The following is a 24,425-nucleotide window of genomic DNA, read 5'->3' on the forward strand; positions in this document are numbered from 1 at the left end:
ACCCCAGTACCATCAGCCATGGTACCTTTGGAACCCAGCCCAAAGGTTTCACTGCCAGAAAAATTTGATGGGAACCACCAGAAGTTCTGTGGTTTTCTTAATCAGTGCTTCCTTTTATTCCTGATGAGTCCTGCTATATATCCTGATGATCAGACCAAGGTGGGCCTTATTATAAATGTACTGACTGGTGAAACCCTGAACTGGAGCTAGCCCCTCCTGGAACAGGCCAGCCTGATTCTCAGTAACTTTGACAAGTTCATCCACACCTTCTCTGTAATATTTGATATCCGAATTGCACCTATACCATCTAAGCCACGCTGCAGTTTCTCCAGCAAGACTGTCAGCCTGTGTCTACCTATGCTGCCCATTTTCAGCATCTGGTTGTTGACAAGAGTGGAACAAGGTGGCATAGATTCAGCATTTACTCCAAGGTCTGAACGACGACAGGAAAAATGAATTGGTACAGGTCAAACCTCCCATTAGTTTGGATTTGTATATTGAACGGAGGCTCCAGATTAAGAGTAATTTGTTCGAACGATGCCAAGAAAAGAAGAGGTCATGCACACAACTCCAGCCTTGTCCTGTTTCAGTCCAGCCATCCCCTTGAGCTGTCCTAGAACTGGAGGCTATGCAGAGTGATGTGAAGAGAAGACACCTCATTAATCAGAGGAAGGAGTATGGGCATCAGGAAAGCTTTTTGTACTGGGGGGCGGGGCTAGTTTGCCATTGAGTGACCTCTTAAATCCAGGCTTTCAGCGGACCCAGGGAAAAAATCATGTCCAGCCCCATTAGAGGGTTTGCAGCTGGATGTAACTTCACAGTTGAGTTCTCTAACGAAGCTCGCTCTTCTGCCCATATGTATCTTGGCAGCCGTGAACTGTCATCCTCTGCACCTGCAGGTCTTTCTCCATCTCTGGGTCTCAACTACACCTGTGTGAATTGAACTCAGCTTGCACTAATGAATTCTGGTGCCTCTAGCAATTTCATGGATACTGGATTCACTAAGGTTAATCAACTTCCAGTGCGAAGGAAGCCCACCCAAGATCTAGTGGTAATGATTGATGGTAGCATGCTCTCCTTTTCTTCAGTTGTCCAATAAGCCATGCCCTTCCAGGCTGAAATCCAAGATCACCAAGAGACTCTGCATTTTAATTTAATTAAGTCACCACACTCTCTGACCATGCTCAACATTCCATGGCTCTCAGTACATGATCCACACGTCTTATGAAAGATGCTCAAACTATGATTTGAGTTGAGCTATTGCCGAGAATCGTGTCTAGCTGAGTACGGGCCAATGAAAGAAGAACCAGCAGTGAGAAGCTCACTGCCTTCTGTGACCAGCAGATTAAAGGAGTTAATGGTACATTAATCCCTGCAAAATATCAAAAGAGTTTTCTGATGTATTTGATAAAAGGAATGCTGATATTTTATTCCCATGTAGATTTTGCCCCATCGATCTCCAGTAACGGGCTAAATTTCCATTTGGATAAATGTAATCCTTATCAGAACCAGAAATACCTTGATGCAAATCTTGCAAAGAACTTCAGCCATCCATCCATGTCTTCTGCTAAGGCCCCAATTTTGTTTATGAAAAAAGAAGAATGACTTCTTATACCTTTGCATGAACTATCGTGCCTTGGACGAAATCACCGTCAAGAGCAAGTACGCTTTGTTTTTGGTAAACAAGCTATTGGGAAGAATTGGTTCCACCAAGGTATTTACCAAGTTTGATCTTCATGAGGGTTACAGTCTAATCTGTATTTGGAAGGGTAACAAATGGAAGACAGAATTGCACACCTGTTATTATGATATTGAATATCTGGTTATGCCTTTTGGTCTCTCCAATGTCCCAGCCACATTCTAGCTCTCTGTCAAGGACATTTTCAGGGATGTTTTAGGCCAGTTCATGGGGTCTATCTAGATGACATCCTCATCGTCTCAGAAAGGTGCATATTTCCTGATCCAGGTATATACAGACCATAAGAACTGGAGTACCTGCAAACAGGAAGGGCTCTCAACCAGCATCAGATCTGGTGGTCTTTTTTTCCTCCAGGTTTAATTTCACCATGACATGTTCCCTGGAATGGTAAACCCAATGCACTGTCCACAGGGAGAGTAGCTGGAGAAGAAAAATATGGCACCTGAACCTGCCATAGTCTTTAAGCCTGCCACTTCATCAGTGTGATGGTGAACAATGACTTGCTTTCTCATGTGAAGCCCCTCCTACCCTGTGTTGCATTTGCAATAAACCTTATGTCAACTGGTATGACTTAGTTCCTAACCTGAAATTCTCTGTCAAGAATGAGATTCTTATGTTAAAGGACCGGATCTATATCCCCAGTGGTGAACCACATTTAGCAACACTCCAGCTATGCCATGAATCATCCCTGGCTGGCCATTTCAGCCACTGGAAAATGTTGAAGCTGGTCTCTTGATATTTCCCATGTCCAAAACTACATGTATCCCTTGAGTCCTACATTGAATCCTGTGATGTCTGTGCTCAAACAAAGACCTCTTAGTGCTCTGATTCCACTGCCCAGGGATCACAGTTTGTTTCACACTTCTGACAGGAATTGTTCAAGTTCCTGGATGTTAAACTGTGTGCTTTCTCAGTTTATCAATCACAGACTGATAGGCAGACTGAACGAGTGAACCAAATTCTGAAGCAGTACCTCCATTGCTTTGTGAATTATCATCACCATGACTGGGTTTTCCTCCTTCCCTTCACCAAATTTGTGTATAGTAACTCCTCACTTAAAGTCATTTCCTTGTTACGTTGCTGATCAGTTAGGGAACATGCTCATTTAAAGTTGTGCAGTGCTACCTTCTAACGTTGTTTGGCAGCCATCTGCTTTGTCCACTGTTTGCAGGAAGAGCAGCCTGTTGCAGCTAACTGGTGGGGACTTATAACCAGGGTGGACTGGCAGTCCCCCTATCAGCTCCCCGCTCCCCTAGGTTCCCTGTGCTGCAGCCGCCCAGCAGGCTATCAATTGCTGGGCAAGTCAGCTGTCCCTCCCCTCACTGCCATGTGCTGCTCTTGCCCTCTGCCTTGGAGCTGCTCCCCGAGACTCTTGCTTGCTGTGCAGGGAGGAGGGGAGGAAAAGGGGCACTAATGTCAGGGTGTCCCCCTTCCCCCTGCTCCTGCACTCCGCTTACCCCTTCTCCATATAGAGCAGGGAGGGAACATGAGAGACAGAGAGAGCCTGGGGCAGCAGCTGCTGTCTCAATTTCCTGATCCACTTAAAAAGACAATGCACTTAAGAGTGGGTCAGCTTACTTAAAGGGGCAGTGTGCATCTCTCTTTTTCTCCCACACACAAGGGGTGTCTCTATCTCTGTCTGCTATGCTGTCTTCCCTCCCTCGTGTTCATGCTGCCTTGTATGAGAGGCTATATTAACAACGTGTTAACACTTGAGGTCTCAGCCAAGTGCTAGTTCATCATTTAGCAGCAAGACATTCCCAGAGAAATATCCCTCCCTCTTCCACCCTCTAACTTCATCATTCAACCAAGCTTCACAATCATCATAGCTGTGAACAGTATCAAATTGTTTGTTTAAAACGTATACTGTGTGTATATCTATATAATATATAGTTCTTTGTCTGGTGAAAAAAATTTCCCTGGAACCTAACTGCCCCTATTTACATTAATTCTTACGGGGAAATTGGATTTGCTTAACATTGCTTCTCTTAAAGTCACGTTTTTCAGGAACATAACTACAACATTAAGCAAGGAGTTACTGTACAGTAATTCCAGCTACTGATCAACCCCCAGAGTCACTTTTATGCCAACTGTGGTTTCTCCACTCGTTTTCACCTGTCCATGCCACAAGCCTCCTATGTACCTGCAGCCTATGAATTAGTCAGTCGCCATCACTGCATCCAGGAAAAATTGAAAGCCCATCTAGATTCAGCCCAAAAATATTACAAGTGTTACACTGACCTTCATGAGTGAGCAACTGCTCCAATCACAGTTGGAGATAAATTATGGCTCTCAACACAATACCTTGATTCTACTTGGCCTTCAAGGAAGTTGGATTATCGATATTTTAGCTCATTCCGAGTCATCCAGCAAATCAACGCTGTGGCTTTCAAACTCCAGCCATCTAGAGGGATGAAAATGCAGCCAGTATTCCATATCTCTTTGCTGAAAAAGCGCATCAACAACTCCTTCCCCAGATGAGTACAACCATCACCTCCACCCATCATGGTCCAGGGGTCTGAGGAGTACCTGGTGAAGCAAATTTTGGATTCCAAGCTATGTACCTTGTCGAATGGGAGGGTGATGGTCCAGCTGATCGTTTGTGGGAGCCCATTGAAAATATACATGCATCCGACCCACTTTGAGAATTCCATCAATTAAGCCTGGTCCAAAGACCCCTGGTAGGCATCTTTTGAACGGGGGGAGGGAAGGAAATGTAATGAGTCATTTCTGAGCCTGATGAGTACTCTGAGCCTGAACCCTATAAGTGCTGCTGGGCTGATTAGTCATCCCTGACCCTGATTACCTGAGGGATCCACATGAATCAACTGGGGCTCAGGTAGTCCACAGGTGCAGGTCTAACCAGGTGACCTCAAATCCTGGGATATAGGTTCTCAATGAGAGCAGCCACTCAGTCTGTTCAATATCACCGTCTCACTGGGAGTATCCCCTGCCACTTTGTGGTTCTGACACACTACTCCTGCTCCTGCTCCAGCCTTGTTCCAACTCCATTCTTGATTCCTGCTCTGATTCTGTCTCTGGTCCCCAGCCCAACCACTAGGCCTTACCACTGCTGCTTCAGCCACTAGGCCTGACCATCCACTTCTCGGTTTCTGACAAAGTGATCAAGCTGTTTTCACATAAGCTCTTTATAAGAAGATTTTGGTCACATTTCTATTGGTCTAAAAAGTTCAACTCAATACACTTACCACCTGTAAATATGAGAAACAAATCTCATGCCATAGCTCAATTAAAGGACTTCCTTTCAAATCAGTGCACCAAGTTTTAGCCACAACACTCTTTAATAGTAATTGGAGTTTCAGCTATAGCCCAGCACACCAAGTTAAGGACAGAGAATATGTACTCACTTCCATTACTCTTGCTCAGTACTCAAACCCCACATTGCAGTTGACATAAATCCTACTGCACATTCAGAATCACAGGCCAGGTCACTGAAACAGTTCCATATCCAGGAAGATATGTTTGGAGGAGAGGCTTCTTCTTGTAGGAACAGTTACCTCTGTTGGCAGTCAATGCAGTGGCACCTATTGGTCTGTCACTGTTGGTAAATTGCAAAGCATCTCCTGCACAGTCCCGGTTACAGTATTGTGTAATGCATGGCCAGCTGCAGCATCTCTGAAGTGCTGCCACATAAAATGTGAATGAACTTTTAAATTCCACATCCCGTATGTTGCACAACACTCTGCACAAAAAGAGATGTAAATTGTTACCAGTGGGTCTGCTGGTACTGTCCCTTGTGCAGAGCAGTTAAGAGCCTGATGGTATAAAATCTCTTTGCTTTCACCTCTGAGCCCTGTGTGTCCTGGCATCCCCTGAGCTGTGCACCATGGGCAGTCAGTCGAGGCAACTGGGGGAAATCAGGGAAATGCCTTTTATACTATACCTTCTTGACTTTTTTTGCTACAGGAAACTGTGCATAGGACTCATGCTTACTACTTACACAATAGAAAACATTCAGTGGAAGTTAGGTGCTTAATTGTCCTTTATGCCTTTGAAAAAGTCCCCCACAGGTTCTAGTGCTGCATAATTGAGTTTTGTGAAGCTATGATCATCATTTAAAAGCAAGGGAATACAGAGATAATGCTTCCACTCCAGTAACTTGGAAAAACAAGATGAGTTAAATAATCTGTCAGTGCATTGTTTTTTAAAAACAGTCTTTTACAAAAATATTTCTCCTTGTGGTCAGTGGCTTTTTTATTTCCTTGAACCCAATAAGAGCAAATACCGATAGTTATGGTTCTTCTTGTGGGATTACAAATTGTGATCTCAATGAAGTGAAAAAGATTAAGGTGCCTTGAGGAGCACCATTGTTCTGTGAGCGTTAGTGTTCCTTGATATACTTCAATGAATTTTAGAAACACAGTTCTAAGAATGTAAAGGATTTGGGGGGGAGGGGTGGAAGGAGTCAATAGCACATTATCTTCAGGTCACTAACAAAATAAACAGTAAAAGCTAATTCTGAATGTTTATGGTCAGTTGTATCTGTGTGTACTTATGGAGTCCTTATTCCATGGATTAAATGATATGATAGGCATTAATGGACATTCATAGCTTTTATGATCTAACTTGTCAATACATCATATTCTGAAGGAATATTTAGTCTGCAAACCTGCCCAGGCATGTTAACTCTATATACTGTAAAACTCTTACTATATTTTTGATGAAAAGTAATTACTGAGAATGGGGGGAAATTGTTCATTTGGGTGAAAAAGCAGTGCCTATAGCATTAAAGGTTAACAGGAACCTTTAGTTGATGGCTTTAAACCAAATTCTAACTATCACTTAAATCAGGGGTGGGCAAACTTTTTGGCCCAAGGGCCACATCTGGGTATGGAATTTGTATGGCGGGCCATGAATGCTTATGAAATTGGGGATTGGGGTGCAGGAGGGTGTGAGGGCTCTGGCTGAGGGTGCAGGCTCTGGGTTGGGGTCGGATCAGAAATGAGGAGTTCGTGGTGTGGGAGGGGGCTCCGGGTTGGGGTAGGAGGTTTGGGGGTGGGGTGGGCAAACTACCCAAGACCTCAAGACCCAATACTCAAAAAATAAAGCAACAAGGTTAGACAATTCAAAATTGGGAATTTTAGTACATTCTGGGAGTTTTTGAATTATCTAACCTTGTTGCTTTGTCATTTTTTGAGTATTAGGATACATACACTTCCCACAAGTGCTTAGGCATCTTGATATGTCTGGCTATAACTCTTTCACCTTTAAACATCTTTAAGAAAGTGAGGTCTTCCTATGCAAAAGAAGTTAACTTTTTTGTTCAGTTGTGGGTGGATTTCAGTGGTTCTCACTATTATGTATCAAATCAAAGTAAAAATATGTTAAAACAACATTATTCAGCTAGCAAAGTTAAGCACTCAAAAGTTAAGAAATACCAAAATTAACGATGCCTGAGCAATCTTACTTTAGCTTCCTTATGCATATACATTATGAGACAGTCTTTAATTACATAATCACATATTATTTTTCCATAGATCCCCTGCTTCACTCAGTGTTCAAGAAGCACAGTGCTCAATTAATAAGCAGCTATTCAATATTTTGTTTTAGCCTCATTGTTCAATATGTGCCCTCCGTCTTATTTATGGCACACTATTCAGACCCTACTATGAAGACACAATTGTTAATTTCCTCAGAGTCCTTGCTATGGAGCTCATCAGTATAGTTTCCAAGGGCTTCACAAACATTAATTAATTTATTTTCACAAACCCCTCCTGTGAGGTGGTGGGGTATTATCACCATTTTACAGATTGGGAGCTCAGACACACAGAGATGATGGTAAAATATATCCATTAATTCTGGGTGTCCCATTTGAGATGCCTGGGACCTGACTTTTCAAAGTACTTAGCATCATATAGTACTTTTTATATTCAAGCACAACTCTCTGCTCAACACTTCTACAAATCAGGCCCAGGGTCTCAGGTTGTCACCTACAAAATGAGGAACTCACATTTAGTGACCACCTGGGAAAAGTTTGGTGTAGTGATTTGCTTAACATTACACAAGAATTCTTTGGCAGAAGTAGAGGTAGAATCCAGTTCTCTAGGACAGCATTCAGCCATAAGACCTTCCTTTCTCTCCCGCAGTCCTCTGCCTCATTCGCTCCACATCTACCAGCTTCTGCAACAAATGAGCTAGGGGTCCTATGAACAACAGCTTGCTTTAACATAATCATGATTCATCCCCAAGAGAGGTCCATCCTGTGCACTAAATGAGGCAGGAGTCCGGAGTGAAAAATAGTATATGATCATATTGTTAAAGATGGTGTCATAATGCATACATGCATAAAGGAGTACAGGCATACTTAGTTCTGGCATTTCTGCTTTTTAGTACCTGACTTTTTGCAACTTTATTAACATTCTTTTAACATTTTTTGTTTTGTTTTGTTTTAACATGGCCAAAGCTATGTATTTTTCTCTAGCCTTGTTCTCAGAAATGGCTGAAATGAAGAAGTCAAATTACCAGCAGGACAGAAACTACAACAACCACAAAACCTGGGTTAGGGGTGGGGAATGTTACACCTTTAACATATAGCATGAAATTACAGGGTTTGGATTTCATTTGAGTGTCTAGCCAACAATGGGTCATTTAAAAAATATTAACATAAAAGCAAAAATTGATTATGTAAACCATATCTGCCTCTAAAAACTGATTAAAATGTAATAATCAGATCATAAATTCTTGTAATATTGTCTCAACAAAGTGAAACTTTTGCATTCAGTAAAAATGACACAACTGTTAGTGAATGGAAATAACATACAAAAAAAATGTTTTCTAAAATGACTTGTTTTAAATAATACAGTACCTGGCAGGCAGTGTTACCAGGCGAGGTACAACCTATTAACTCACAAGCTTGACATGTAAAATCTCTTAAATTCAATCTCCAGCCATTCTTTTCTAGCTTTATGTCTTATCATCCTCACAGAATGCTACTGAACGGAAGTTTGCTCCTCTACATGAAGTTTTAAACGTCATGTTTCTGTTAAGCATAAAGCGTTTGAAAGCACCTCTGTAACATTCCTCAGAAATGTCATGAATAATTGGATTGTCCCTCATTTTCTTCTGCACATAAAGGTGCTTCTGTCTAGAAGATTAGTTTATCAAAATCTATCATCAGTTGTGTCAATCTCTTACAAGTAGAACTGTAGAACTAGTTTATTCTGTATTTCTGCTTTGTTGCATTCTAGCCTCTTGCGGAGAGTTGTGTAAAGCATTACAAATAAAACAATTTTGTTATTAATTTTAAGGTCCAGTGCTACACGTTTCCGTTGGAGTCAGTGCTACTACACAGTCCAAGATGAATGGGCTTTAGACAACATCTACATTGGACAGCAATGTCCAAATATGTGTAATGGACATGGCTGGTGCGACCATGGCGTATGCAGGTATTGCATGTTTGCCAGTTCTTCCGGAAATGGTGACTCTGAATGCTGCTGGGATTTTACGTGTTGTGTTATAAGGATGTTAGGGCACCTAGAGCTTTGGAGACGTATCTTTCAATCATTTAACATCTAAATAAATAAATGAAATAATGTATTGGTTAAACCCTTATAGCCAGAATAAAAGCTAACAGTTGCTCCAGTCCCCAAAGCAAAGCAGCCATATATCTGGTGGATCCAGGCTGTAGAGGGATCCTTCAGTGGGGTATGGCCATCATAACTGCATCTACTCCCACATCACCATCCTGTCCCAGGCATAGGGAATATGACCAGGACACTGCTGTGACCAGCTGATCCCATGTTGTCAGAGTAGACTCCTGGGTGGGTACTATTTGGCAGCCAGTATCACACTGAACTGTCTTTAGGCTTCTGTGACTTATACCAGGGACTTGGCTAGTGCCTACTGGCCTCAAGATCATCTAGATACCACAGTGACTGGCATGTTTTAAAATAACTAGAGAGAGAAAAAGATATGATGGTATTTTTTAAAAATATAGAGCTTGTGGATATAGAGAAAACATAACCAATTAATATTTATTCGCATTGTAAAAACATAGAAAAGTATAGTAAACTAATAAATTTCAAGACCTCTTGGACACTGCAAAGTAGTCAATGTGCTCCACACCATGGCCAAAACTTTACAGGGACAGCAGGGATACAACTAAGATCCATCTACACCAAAAGCAAATGCCCCTGCCATGTGAGCAGGAGGAAAACTTCTGATAGCTGTTATTATTCTAGAATCTAAGACACAGAGTTGAGCTGTGGTACATGTCCACACAAGATAGGGCATTACAGGAGAGATTTTCCAAGTCACAAATGGAAGTCAGTAACCCAAATTGACTTTCTCTCCCCATTTACCTTCCATCCCAAAAGATCACAGAGTGTTTTGACTATATAAATGCAGGTATAACTAACCACTAAAATGTAGCCATCATTTCAGAGACTTTCAGAGACAGCAACACTATGTAACTGTAAGTGGAGGAGAAGTTTTGATCATGGTCACTAGGACAAGCCCCTGTTCTTAAATATCCCATGAAGCTTTTTGTAAGGACAGATTTTTAACAGTTCATGGTCCCTTCTGTGTGTGGCCAACTTGTATATGCTCTAATTCCAGTTTGCTAATACTCTCTCCAGTTTGCACACTCATGTGTAGGAGTGTGCCCATGCAAATCAGGGATTGTGCAATACACAGGTCAGAAGATGTGCAGAAGTGTGCAGGCCTGTTTGGAAATTTGGCACGTAGTACCCCTGTGAAGAGAATAGCCATTACATTTTTTGTCTCATTGGAAACATCTACCTACATAGTAGTTTCTGTGTATCTGTTTCAGAAGGGCTGAACTGACCATGCCAGGACCTGAACTTGTGATTCCAGGGAGTCTGATTATTTCACACCTAACTTGGAAGGGCTGTTGCATTGCTTTAAAGTAATTGTGGATAATATCAAGTAGAATATATATATATCTTTAGGAACCTGGTATCTTTATGCTTCTTTCCAGGTGTGATCCAGGATACCAGGGCACTGAATGTCACCCTGAGACTTCTCTCCCTTCAACTGTAATGTCTGATTTTGAGAACCCAAATGGTTTGAAGACTGAATGGCAGGAAGTTATTGGGGGAGAAATTGTAAAACCTGAACAAGGCTGTGGGGTCATTTCTTCTGGATCTTCCCTCTATTTCACCAAGGTACAGCCAAGAGTTGGATAAATTAGAAAGACTTTACATATATCTTTTAAGTGGAACCTAATGTCGTGTACGGCAACAAAGAAGGAGATTGGTTGTGTGTGTTAGGAAGAGTGACAAGACTAGATGACATGCAGTACATAAATGCAAAACAGATAAAAATATGGATAGTGTGCAGAACAAAGCCAAGTTAGTCTTTTTACAGACAAAAAGGATAGGAATGCAGAAGTTGATTGTTCGCCTAAGAAATACCATGTGTAATGGGAGGAAGTAAAGGATCAGTGATGTGCCTGAGAAATTTGCATATTAATCTGCTATTGTTTATAATAGGATTTGTATATATACTGTATTTTCTTTCAAGTAACTTACAACTCCCATTAGTGACTATTCTTTAATTCTTTTTCTTAAGAAAGGGCAGTAGTCTTTCTATCAGAGGCTAGTTCTTTCCCTACACCCTCAAAGCATTCAACTTTTTGTGAAGTCAAAGAACTGTAACTCGTGAAAATACAGATATGTTACTCCTCCAGCCTTCTGTAAAATGCCTGGTTAGCTCTTATGAGATACTTTGCATGACTCAGTTGGCTCACACATAAAAATAACATGAAACAAAGAGAAAATTAGGAAATGTGCAGATCAATAATATATAATCAGATGAAAGCAAAAAGATACTTTTATAACCAAATTTAAGATTAGGAGAACAGCTTTGTGGTCACAGATTTACTTTTTTTCTTACATTACCCTGGTTGTAATATCTGACTTTCATTACAGAAAGGAAAACTATACACATAGTTATGTGGTTTCCTTTTACAAGCCTGATCCAACTGTCACTGCAGTCAATAGAAGTTGGATCAGACCCCAGAGGAATAAGCTAAAACGTTAAGCTGTGTAATTGTACGTCGTTTATCTCACTTACAAAATCTATCCCATCAAATAATTTTCAGAACTTCTATATATATATATATGCAAGGGTGCTGGAACAATTTTTAAAGTGGGGGTGCTGAGAGCCTTTGAACCAAAGTGTAAATCCTGTATATAATGGAAACCACTTCAAGCCAGGGAGGTGGCAGCACCCCTAGTACTCCCAATTCCAGCACCTATGTATATGTATACAGCCAAGTCTCCTGGAAATGCAGTGCTGTACTGCAAGTTTCATAATAGACCAATCAGTCTAACTAGCTAATTGTGATAATTGGATTTTTGATATAATTGTCTTCTCTATTAGATGTTCCTCCTTCTGGCTCATTTTCTCAAGCCAAGTTTCTCAAAGTAATTTGCTAAATTAGAATTAGCCTGCTATGATCTGGGGTTCTCTTTTATTATTTTTCTTCTTATTTCTGCTTAGGAAGAGTGAAAATCTCATTTAGAAATTCTTGGCTGCTTTCTATTGATCTCTAAGGGTTAGGTTAGCATTTATTTTTTCAGTAGCAGCAATCTGAGTGCCATAATTGAAGGTGGCTTATTTAATTTGTGTTTAGATGTTCTGTGTTCAATGCACCTCGCTGCCATGGTGATAGATGTTATAATAAATTATTTGTAATCATTGACTGACATTTGTGTGTTGTTTTCGGAGCACGTACACGTGTTGCTATTTCTTTGTATTTGTTCAAATAGCCACTTTATATTTGAACTTCTAATATTTACTGCCATTATCAGTCTCTCATTTCAGGATTAATTTTGGCTTTGTTCTGCTGAGTCCTGGTTTATCTTTTATATCTCATTTTAATCTGTTGTAGGCATGTTTGCATCACAGTACTCTTTCAATTAGAGCCCTGCATTTCCTTTGTGACTTTGCAAAACTGGAGGCCTGTTTTAATTAACCTAATTCTGTAGCTGATTATTCTATTGGTAGAATGGATTTTGTGTTATATGTATGAGAAATGCAGCAAACCTATCTGAAATAGTATCTCAGTTCTTCACGTGAAGCTTGATTCACTGCTGCTAGTTCAGGGGATGAAGTACATTGCACACAGACCCTGAGTTACCCAGGACTGGTACCCTCAGAAGATTGTGTGTTTACATGTCTTTCCCCTTCAGAGGTTCAGCTTGATCAGGACAGCTTTCAATTCCAGCTCAGTCGCTGGAGGAAGTTGCTATGGAGGCTCCCAGGGGAATATCAGCCCTTGCCTGCACCCTGGCCATGCTCCCTCCCTGGCTAGTGTAACCCATTTTTGGTACCATGCTAGCCAGGTTTGGACCCCACAGCAGAGTTGCTGTTGCAGTCATCTTATCCCACCACGTTCTCATTCCAGGTAGACTTTCCTCATGCGGGAGCCCCGTATTATGTCAGAAAAGCTTATGTAACTCAAAGAGAAACAATACCATCGGGTTTTAATTTAATGTTGTGAGGCTCAAGTGATTTTTTGCATATTAAAAAAAGTTTTAAACCAATAAAATCTGCAATTGGCTTCAGAATTTCAAGAACTTAATTTGGTTCATAAATCAATTTACAAAAGATTATTGCTCTAGACATGTAAAGGGACTGATACTTTGATATACCACATATCCAGTGTATTGTACAGTCTAACTAAGGAACTAGAAAAGCAGCAAAGAATCCTGTGGCACCTTATAGACTTATAGACATGCATCCGACGAAGTGGGTATTCAGCCACCAAAGCTCATGCTCCAAAAAGTCTGTTAGTCTATAAGGTGCCACAGGACTTTTTGCTGCTTTTACAGATCCAGACTAACACGGCTACTCCTCTGATATGTGGAACTAGATGTATAATATTATGTATGTAATTCCAAAACAAAATGGAAGAATGCAGCAAGGTTTGGGCTAGAATGCTGTAGACATTTGTGTGTTCTGATTTTTCCATGAACTGAAGGAAAAGTTTAAACCATCTCACTATTTGCTTGTAAAGTGTAGCTGATGGTTTAAACCCCAAACTGAACCCTTGTCACTTATGTCCAATTAGATCACATCAGTTGCCTATCATCGGGACTGGAAGTCTGAAGACAATCATAGGGGAAGGCATGATAAAAATTTCAAAATTATAAATGTGGTTTGAAACATCTAAACCATCTTTGTAAACTCAACTAAGCTTCCTATTTTTAATGCTACTTTGTACTTGGAAATGGAGGAGAATCCATGATTCTGTAGAAAATTAAAGATAACATGAGTGCCCACTACTCTGCTCCACAGTGTCCCTAAGTCTTATGTTTGTTTAGTCTACTTTGGAACCCAGAGTTCAACTTCATTGCTGTTGTGGCAGATCGGTTAATATGATGTTGAGGGTAGAACAAACAATCCATACATTCAGGTTCAGAGAGTTGATCCATTTTGTAGCCATAATCCAAAAAACAAAAGACTTTTCACAGCCAGAGCCTTGTCTTGATGGATCTGGTTCCATGCTTACTCTAACCCAGTGAGACAGTGACTCCCGTAACACTCTTTTTATAAAGAGCAATTAACCCAAACTGAGCTCAGCTCTCTTCCCTCCTGGCTGAATTCTTTGGTGAAGGCAAATCCCTAGGGGGAAATGCTGGGAGTTTTGGTACTTACTTCAGTTGAAACCTATTGAAGATTCTCTGCTCCAGGAAAGGGCTTTCTTTAATCACCTCCCTTCCAACTGTTGAGCAGTCGATACATCAGGTTACAGCTCTCAGTAAAGTTTATTCAGGTGCATAAAGTCAGTGATTCTTACTGCCAAAATATGCCAAGTTACAGCTATTTTTAGAGCACAAAAATGGTGAAATCAGTGTTCTCTCTCCACCTGCACAGATACTCTTGGGTGATGGTTTTTCCTGTCACCATCTTACCTATAGTAAAGTATGGCAGTGCAGGATTGGTCAGTCCTTGAGCCTGATATCAGGTGATGAGCTCAACTTCATCTCCTGTTTGCTTCTCTAAATCTTCCTCTAAGATTTTTGTTCTTTTCTGATAATTCCTTGTAGTTCCTCCATTATCCTTCCTCCAGTCCAACCCCATTTCCTCTCTAGGTATCTAGTTCAGTTTCCCTGTGTACCTCTGGACCCGTAATTCTGCTCTTCAAGTATCTTCATTTCCATCAACATGACTGAAACACATTAGAAATCCCTCCATATCTTATAGCACATAATTACAGTAGCACCAAATCCTCTCCCAATGCACATCTTTACTACATTGGCTGAGCTCTTGAAATTGCCTTGGAAGCTAGGGGTGAAAAAATCCACCCATCACACCATGGGGCAGCCATGAAGCCCCACTCCATTGCTGATAGTCCAGCATCATGGCTGGAGTAGCCTCCATGGAGAATGCAAAGTGTTGATAAATGTTGATAAATGCAAAGTAGTGCACATTGGAAAACATAATCCCAACTATACATATAAAATAATGGGGTCTAAATTAGCTGTTACCACCAAGAAAGAGATCTTGGAGTCACTGTGGATAGTTCTATGAAAATATCCGTTCAATATGCAGCAGCAGTCAAAAAAACTAACACAATGTTAGGAACCATTAGGAAAGGGATAGATAATAAGACAGAAAATATCATGGTGCCACTATACAAATCCATGGTATGCCCACACCTTAAATACTGGGAGACATTCTGTTCACCCCGTCTCGAAAAAGATATATTAGAATTGGAAAAGGTACAGAAAAGGGCAGCAAAAATAATTATAGGTATGAAACAGCTACTGTATGAGGGGAGATTAAAAAGACTGGGATTTGTCAGCTTGGAAAAGAGATGACTAAGTGAGGATATAATAGAGGTCTACAAAAACGTGACTGGTGTGGAGAAAGTGAATAAGGAAGTATTATTTACTCCTTCACATAACACAAAAAACAGGGGTCACCCAAGGAAATTAATAGGCAGCAGGTTTAAAACAAAAGGAAGGGCTTCTTCACACAGTGCACAGTCAACCTGTAGAACTCATTGCCAGGGGATGTTGTGAAAATGAAAACTATAGTGGGGTTCAAAAGAGAACTAGATAAGTATCTAGAGCATAGTCCATGAATAGCTATTAGCCATGATGGTCAGAGATGCAACCCTTGCTCTGGGTGTCCCGAGCCTCTGATTGCCAGAGGCTAGGAGTGAACAACAGGGGATAGATCACTCAATGATTGTTGGTTCTGTTTATTCCCTTGAAACATCTGGCATTGGCCACTGTTAGAAAACAGGATATAGGGCTAGATGGACCATTGGTCTGACCCAGTATGGCCCCTTTTATGTGCTTAAATCACCTCCGTAGACAGGGAAGTTTGGTGGACCTACATAGTGTCAAAGGCACTGGTCTCACCCTCAAATCCTTGCTGCACAGAGGGATGTTTTGGGAGTAGGACCCTACAACTCCTGCTCCCATCCCAGCACAATAGTTCTGCACTGGTTCTGTTGCAGGTAGGGCCCTCCCTATTAAAGAGGGGTCATGTACTCAGAGTGGAAATACACTACTCTGTAAAACCATTGTTGAACTTGATTCTGCCCTCCCCTAAGTTGATAAGAAGGCAGACAATGATCACTTCAATAGTTCAATGTAGAGAAAGATGGTAAGTCTCCTTTGCTGATACTCAAAGATACAGATAGCAAAACAGACTTCTAAATACTACCAGGCCAGGTCTGCTTTCTGCTGGCATAAATCCAGAGTAATTCATCATCAAACATACATAGTCTAATAAGGATCATTGTGCCAGCCAGACTAATCATGGTTGATGGCATCAGACCAGAAGTCATGCAGTGAAGTTCCCAGATCTGGCTCAATCCTGCAAATCCAGGAAACTCAGGGACAGCCTGTGAACAGTGCCTGGTCTGGTCAGGATGTCATGTCCACCTCTTTATACATCAATGGAAAGTTTGAGAGCATGATGTGCTGGGCTGGTTTTGTCCATCCTGGGTGAAATGGCTGAAGAGCAAGTAGTGCTGCTTTTGAATATAATGAGCAAATAAAGGAAGGCCTCATCCTTGGGAGATGGTGACATTTTGCATGTAGTCAAACCACTTTATGCTCAGGATTTGGCTCTCACAGTGATTTCACAGAGTAATTCCATTGACTTGAAATGAGCAACCCCTGATCTGTACCAGTGAACTGGGAGCAGAACATATCCGTAGGTGTGAGTGAAACATACTTACATGAGAACTGAAGGTAAAATGCCTCTCTTTTACCCCATTGCAAGAGTCGACTTTATCCATTTCAGTGAATGCTACCATGGACTGTCTCCATAAGGAGGTAATAGGAAGCAGAGATATCAAACATACTGATTCTAAAGTGTAGAGGAGGATCTGGAATTTGACTCTGCTACTCTGATCACTGGATCCTTGATAGCTGCCATGATGATGATGATGATGATTTAGGTAGCTGGATGCCTCAAAAAAATGTAAAGCCTTCAATTCAGATTCTTTTAAAACATTAGGCTTGCATGGAGGAAAATGAATGAAAAACAATAGTGGAGAGGGTCAGATGGCTATGGCTATGTTGAATGCTGTAAATGCAAAAAAGTTTGTGAGTATGAGGTGAATGTATGCATCCATGGTAAGAATGTTTTAGACCATGGAAACAACCCAGAAGAAAGAAGATATTTCATGGGTAGGTGAAAGAGAGTGAATGAGACAAGTATTTAGTCAGTGCTGCTCTGTGAAAGTAGATCCTGGACAAAAATGGTCCTAGGTGTTTTTTTAAGATGCAATATGGAAGGAAAGTGCAGGAAATCAACAAGGATACTATGATAGGGTGTTAGTGTGTGCCAGCCCAGACCCTGCAATATGTTAAGCACCGTCGCATCCCTTTAAAGTTCGTGGGAATTGACAGTGTGTGAAGGGGGTCATTCACTGCTGGTGCTGCCTGGTGACTGGATGTTGCATAGCAGCTCTTTCCCTTCTGTCTGCTGATGATGGCCACATGGCCTCTATGGTGACCAGCCTCTTCCTATGACTTGGCCTTGCAGCCAGGTCACTTTAAAATCATTGTTCTTCTGAGGTAGTCCAGGAACAAAAAGCAAAGGGAATTAATGCAAATAAACTAAGTTAATAGGAAATGGAGGGGAATGATTTCTGCTTAGAGTGCTTCAAAATCTAGGCCACCCTTCCCTCAGGGAGGAGCCTTCATGAAGTGGTCATCTGAGAGGCTCCTGCCTTCAGTCAGCCCTTTCCTCAGGAGCTGAGGGCCTTTCTCTCTTCTGGTCTACCAACAAGTGACCTGCTCTGCTACCCTTTTAGCTCCTCCTCCAAACTTTACATGTCTTGCAGATGGGAGAGGTGGAGTTACCTGAGCCCAGAGCAGCTCCTTAACCCTTCATTGTCCAGTGCAGGGTTTGTATACCCCATCACACAGTGCTAAACAATTTTCAGGATCTAGCCCTTAGAAAAAGTGATAGTACAAGATTTGACTGGGAAAAATAGATGCTAAGGGCCAGGTTTTCAAAACACTTTAGTGCAGTTCCATATGTGTAACAATGGCAGTTGCTAAGTGCTGGACACTTGAAAATCTGGCCCTAAATAGTTCAGGGTGTACAGGGTTTGTTCCCTCCTGGCTCCCTTGAGGGTGCAAGACACCAGAAACCATGGGGAGGAGCACAGAAGAGAGAGGGTCATTTTCAAAATTTACAAATGTGTGTTTAAGGCCTTGCATGCCTAGTGCTAGATAAATAATTTTAAAAAAACATGGAATGCTGGGTTTGTGATGATAAAAAGGTGTGCAGGATAGAAGTTGTGATACAGTCAAAGTGATTACAGTGTAAAGAATGGCCAAAGTAGGGACTGTGTCTTAAAGCCTGAGAGAAAGGTGAGAATCACACTTGTATAAAATGGAACTCCTTTGCATTACAATGTATTGTACATAATTTTCCATATACAACTGTGTTTGACATTTAGACATTTTCAGTAAAAGTGTCTTAGTGTGATGATTAACAATCTGAGTACATTTATTTTTTTCTCATATGCCTCTGTACTACAGGATGGAAAAAGGCAGTTGGTGAGCTGGGATTTGGACACCACTTGGGCAGATTTCATCCAGTTTTACATTCAGATAGGTGGAGAGAGCTCTTCATGCAATAAACCAGACAACAGAGAGGAAGGTGTGCTTTTGCAGTACAGCAACAATGGAGGTATCAATTGGCACCTACTAGCAGAAATGTACTTCTCTGACTTCAGCAAACCTAGGTAAGGCATTAGTTCAAACTAAAGCCATATCATATCAGACTATTAAAAAAATCTCTCTCTTTGTTTATTAAAAGGCAAAACAAAAACATTGCAAGGCATAATGCTTAGAATCCATTACAAGGAAACTCTTCCAGGCTTCAGTAGTAAAGTACTATGACTAGGAATGGAGAAAATTTAATAAAGCTGGACCTTAAAGAAAAACTGTAGTGAAAAATTAAAGTGTCCAGTTAGTCAATACAATGTGCAACATGACCAAATCACTAATAGATATACAAAATTAACAGGAAAATATAGAACTTGCCCAAAATGAGGTGCAGAAATTTGTTGTTTCGTTTTATCTCTGGTTTCAGCTCTGAGGACTATGTATTGATATTACATGTAAAAAAGTACATTAAAAGAACATTAAGGATGCAAAGTTAAACACTCCAAAATTAGGAAATGCCAGAATTAAGGTTGCTTTAATTCATCTATCTATCTTAGATACTTATGTGACTTCTATTACCGTAATAACTCTTCACAGGCTTTAATGTATTTAGCTTCACAACACCCTTGGTGAGGTAGGTAAATACAATTATTCCATTTTTACAGGTGGGAAACTGAGGAACAGAAGAACTGAGGGTAAAATTTTCAAAAGGACCTAAGTAACTTAGGACTGGAACTGGTCAAGAATTTTTTGTCAGAGTCATTTTCCCATGAAAAATGCCCTTTTTGCAAAATTGAAAATTTCCATTGGAAAATTTTTCATTTTCCATAGAAAATGTCAAAATGACAGCTCCCCAGCTGCCTGCCTGGAAGGCTCTTATCAAAGCCTTCCAGAAGCACTACGAAGCTGAGTGCCATGACTCTGCCTCTCTGGCTCTGAGAGACGGTGGTAAGAGGTGGAAAGGCTGAGTGCTTCATGCGCTCTGCTTCTTTGGCTATGGAGCTGGAGAGTAGCTGACCACCCTGGCTTGTCTGCCAGTCCGGAGCTTGGCTGGGAGGCTTTTGTCAATTTCACTACAGTGAAAACAAGAGCAATCAAAGTGGGCAACAAGGAAGCCAAAAATTCCCAGGCAAAATGTCACCATTTTGACTTTATGTCGTGATTCAGGGTGAAAATATTTTTAAAAATGCAAAATTTTGCATGGGAAGGGGTTTCCATTTCCCACCCAGCTGTGCTTAGGTTTCAAGCTCTGGAGGGGAATGTGCTCTAGTAGTTACATGCACTTCTGCCCCTGTATTGTCTCCTCCATTCCATCTGTTGCCTTCTGACCCAGTCACCTCCTATCTCTTTCTGCTCCAGTCTCCCATCCTCATTCTGTCCCTGTCCACCACCCGCTGAACCTTTACATTCATGTCAGATCTTGTTTCTGGTGCCACAGCAGCTCATAGCAGGCAGGAGGAGCAGTTGCAAGGAAAGTCTGGTTGGCACATACTCAGTGCAGAGGGAATGTACAGAGAATTTAGCTACCAGCCTGTTGCAAACCTCTACTGAGCACATTTGAATGGTGACTTTCAAAGTGTTATAAATCAGCAAAATTTAGCTGGATTTTCAAACATCCCTCTGATTCTTGGCTTCTCTGGCTTGTTGACAAATTTCAGGTTCCTGCTCCAAAGCATGGAGGTGCTCGAGCTGCTCATTGAAATAGTTATAAAGATATTTAACATATGCAAAAATGTATTTCCCTAACCTAATTCTCAGAAATGTCTGAACCATTTTTGCTGAAATTTTCCCTAAAATGTTCAGTTTGAGGGAATCACCCAGCATGGAAAATTTCAGTCTGAATGGTTAAAGTTTAGCAAAGTTATATGCACCTGAGAATTGGATCTTATAATGGAAAATGCAGGGCAACCTTAACTATAGGCATCACAACCAGCTCTGCCTGTAATGTTACAAATAGTTAATATAGAAGAATAGATGAAATGCCATTTACATCAGTACGTTACTCTGATAACCCTATTTAGGTCACATGACATCAAGTATTATTGTTTTATTACTTATTTTACTGATATTTATACCTGCTATCACCATAGAAGTTAGAGGCTTACTAATAAAAGAGACACAACAAGTTACAGAACACACATAGTGGGTAATGTATGGGAGGATTTCCTGAGTTGCCAAAAGAGAGACCATTAAAACTTATGTATTTCTAATTTAGATTGCAATCAATGTGTCAAAAATAACTTACAACACAGGAGTCATTCCTTTAATATGTGCTAAACAAAGAACATTTGAAAATCAATGAAGAACCAGCCAAAATGTGTATCCTAATTAATTAGTTCAAAGTATGACATTGTTTGGACTAAAATAGTCTCTGTTTACACATCAGACATACTTCTAATATGTCCAAGTCAACGGTACTGAATTAAGTTTATTCAAGTAGGACATAAAATAACTCTTTGTGATACTGTCATTCTTATTCCTAGACTTATCAGAAAGCTACTTGGCCTAAGGATGTCACCAAAAAGGGAATGCCTAATTTGCTGGAATAGTCTTCTGATATTGCTATGGAGAATTTTGTGAAACAGAGTCCTGCTTTCAGTGATAGCTTTCTAGATTATTGTTATTTATTGTTTTTATTACAGTAGCTTCTTACAAGCCCTCCTGAGATCAAGGCCCCAGTGTGCTAAGCAAGACAGATAAAGGATGTATCATTGTCCTCATTTTACAGATCAGGAGCTGATTTCCAAGGATTTGGAAGATTTCTAAGGATTGCCACCTGTAAAACAGATTTTACCTTTTCTGGCCTCCACTCTCTGTTCTACAGTGTTTCATATGTCTCTTTAAGATCTGAGTGTTCTATATAGTTCTGCTAAAATCTTGTCTTTTAGATTTGTCTATCTTGAGCTTCCTGCTGCTGCAAAGACTCCTTGTACTAGATTTCGCTGGTGGCAGCCAGTATTTTCGGGGGAAGGCTATGACCAGTGGGCCATTGATGATATCATCATTTTGTCAGAAAAGCAGAAGCAGATCATTCCTGTCATTAACCCAACATTACCACAGGTAATAAGCAATGCTGGTAAATAGGTACCTTAAGGAAGCAGGAGCTTTAATAGAGTTTTCTTTGAATTTGCTGACTGCTTTTAAAGAAAACTGAAGTATTTGTAGGTATATCCTTGTCTGTCTAGGCATTTGTATCACCCTAATCATAATAGATGTGGAGCACCTAATCCTGGTGCTAAGTGATTGACATGCGTAACTCCCCGTTCGATATAGAAAAGAGTGTTTGAAAGTTTCTTCATTGCGTGGTGGTGATGTTTGATGTCTCTTTCATTTCTGCCAGAATTTTTATGAGAAGCCAGCATTTGATTACCCCATGAACCAGCTCAGTGTGTGGTTGATGTTGGCTAATGAAGGGATGACCAAAAATGAAAGTTTCTGTTCTGCCACTCCATCAGCAATGATATTTGGTAAATCAGATGGAGATCGATTTGCTGTGACTCGGGATTTAACACTGAAACCTGGATATGTCCTGCAGTTCAAGGTATTCTTTTATTTCAGATCTCTCTAGTTCAGGTTGAGGTGTAGAGCATTGATCCTGCAACCCTTTCTCATGTAAATATTTCTTACTCACCCAAGCAATCATAGTGATCTTAACAGGACTGCTCATATGAGTAAGAACTACTTGTGAGATTAAAGATTGTAAAATGTTCTTCCTATTTCTGTCTGTGTAAAAGATGCAGAGGACATAAATATGTTGTCATTCTCTATTAACTAAGACCCTGCTTTCTGAAACAAAAGGATAACAACCATAGAACAGGAAAGCTTTGTTTGTTTCACCAAAATAAATTTTAAACACATGTTATATTTTTAATAAGCCTCTGAAGTGTCATTATATTCCACTCAGTATCAGGAAATGCTACTGCAATGGGGTGTAGGGTGTGGAGAGAGACTGTATCCCATTTGGGACCCAGTGACTACAAAGCTTCCATGTGGCATGAGTACATTTTTTTATACTTGAAAGTATTTAAGAATGTACAAGCTATTCTATACTCCAATATGGATTTTTTAAATAATTAACTTTTATTGTGGCAGTGAATATAGGCTCCAATTAGCATTCTCTTCTTTAAAGGGCTTACAAAATTTTCTTTGCTGTGACAATACATCAGAATATAAATTCAAAAGGAAGCGTATTTGCTTTAACAAGCTGTTGTTTCTGAACCCTAATCAAAATTTTATTGAGTTTATAATGAAATCCCATTGGTGAATTCTGGGGGTCGGTTGCAATGCAATTTTAATGAGCTAGCCACAAATACATAGTCCTTCTATAATTGGTGGATACAGATACTGAAAAATTTACAGACAGAATTATTAAAGAGATCGGATGTTTACAGGCAGCTTTTCAATATAATTCCCACAGTTATATAAATATAGGCTGACCAGATAGCAAGTGTGAGAAGTTGGGACAGGGGATGGGGGGGGTAATAGGACCCTATATAAGAAAAAGCCCCAAATATTGGGACTGTCCCTATAAAATCGGGACATCTGGTCCCCCTATATAAATAGGAAGTTGGCTAGAATAAGGGAATTTGTAAAATAATCTTATTCCATTTAGAAGTTATGCTGATAAAATACTATACCAGCTGAGGACTACAGTACATTACATAAATCAGTGTTCATTGTGTTGTGCCTAAGACTGTTTTGCAAAACAAAAAACACTTAACTATGTAAATACTATTTCACCAGAAATATATGCTAATCACATTTTGACACTTTTTCTACTCGAGTGACAAAATCATCATTCTGTAGGTATTATACTCAGTAGGAATCCAAGCATGATGTATAGTGTAAAAGCAGACATTTTTTAAAATGCTTTCCATTCTTGAAACTTTTAGCAAAGTAACAAACAAAAAAGGTATCTATTGAAGCAATGATAACTCTTTCTTTTTTGTGTATATAGATTTAGGGTCTCAAGTTAGGACGGTACTTGAGCATGTGTTTAAGTCTCTCTCTGTTCAGGAATCCACTTAAGCAGGTGATTAACTTCAACCTGCTTATGTTCCATTGCCATTCGTAACTTTAATTATATGTTTAAGTGCTTTCCTAAATCAGGTCCTAAATGTTGTGTTTTACACAGTATTAAAATTAACCATAGAAGTTACTCATGCTCTTTTTGTTATAAGGGAAATAGAGACAGTGATTTTAACTGTCTGTATCACTTGCAGTCCAAAAGTTATTGATATTATAGGTAAAACTATACGTCTTCCCCTCCATGCTTAATAATTATACATCCTTGTGAAATAGTTGAATGATTTCTGCTTAGCATAATTCAACCTCTTTTTCTTTTTGGATTTAGTATTTCTTGCTCTAACAAAAATTGGATACCTATTCTCTCCATTTGCCATCACCTATGAATGGTCGGGATAGAATTAGTGAGATAATGAAACATCTTATTTGGGCATAACTCCCTTGTTGCATGAGCATATAGAATATAATAGAGAACAATATCCCTTATATAGAATTCTATATAGGATGGTTCCAAATCTACAGAAGGGATGGCATTTTCTGTTTTGTAGGCCCTAGAGTAATTTCTA

The 24,425-nt window shown here is 40.2% G+C and overlaps 1 protein-coding gene across 1 annotated transcript in view; it reads left to right on the forward strand.

Moving 5' to 3' along the window:
* Positions 1-24,425, forward strand: part of RELN (reelin) — a 484,263-nt gene that overhangs the window by 351,799 nt on the left and 108,039 nt on the right. The window contains 5 exon segments of the mRNA XM_030549629.1: positions 8,968-9,105; positions 10,659-10,845; positions 18,706-18,911; positions 21,723-21,894; positions 22,175-22,375. Coding sequence (XP_030405489.1) covers positions 8,968-9,105; positions 10,659-10,845; positions 18,706-18,911; positions 21,723-21,894; positions 22,175-22,375 — 904 coding nt within the window.

The sequence above is a fragment of the Gopherus evgoodei genome, chromosome 1, assembly GCF_007399415.2.
Source record: "Gopherus evgoodei ecotype Sinaloan lineage chromosome 1, rGopEvg1_v1.p, whole genome shotgun sequence".
In the NCBI taxonomy this organism is placed as follows: Eukaryota; Metazoa; Chordata; order Testudines; family Testudinidae; genus Gopherus; species Gopherus evgoodei.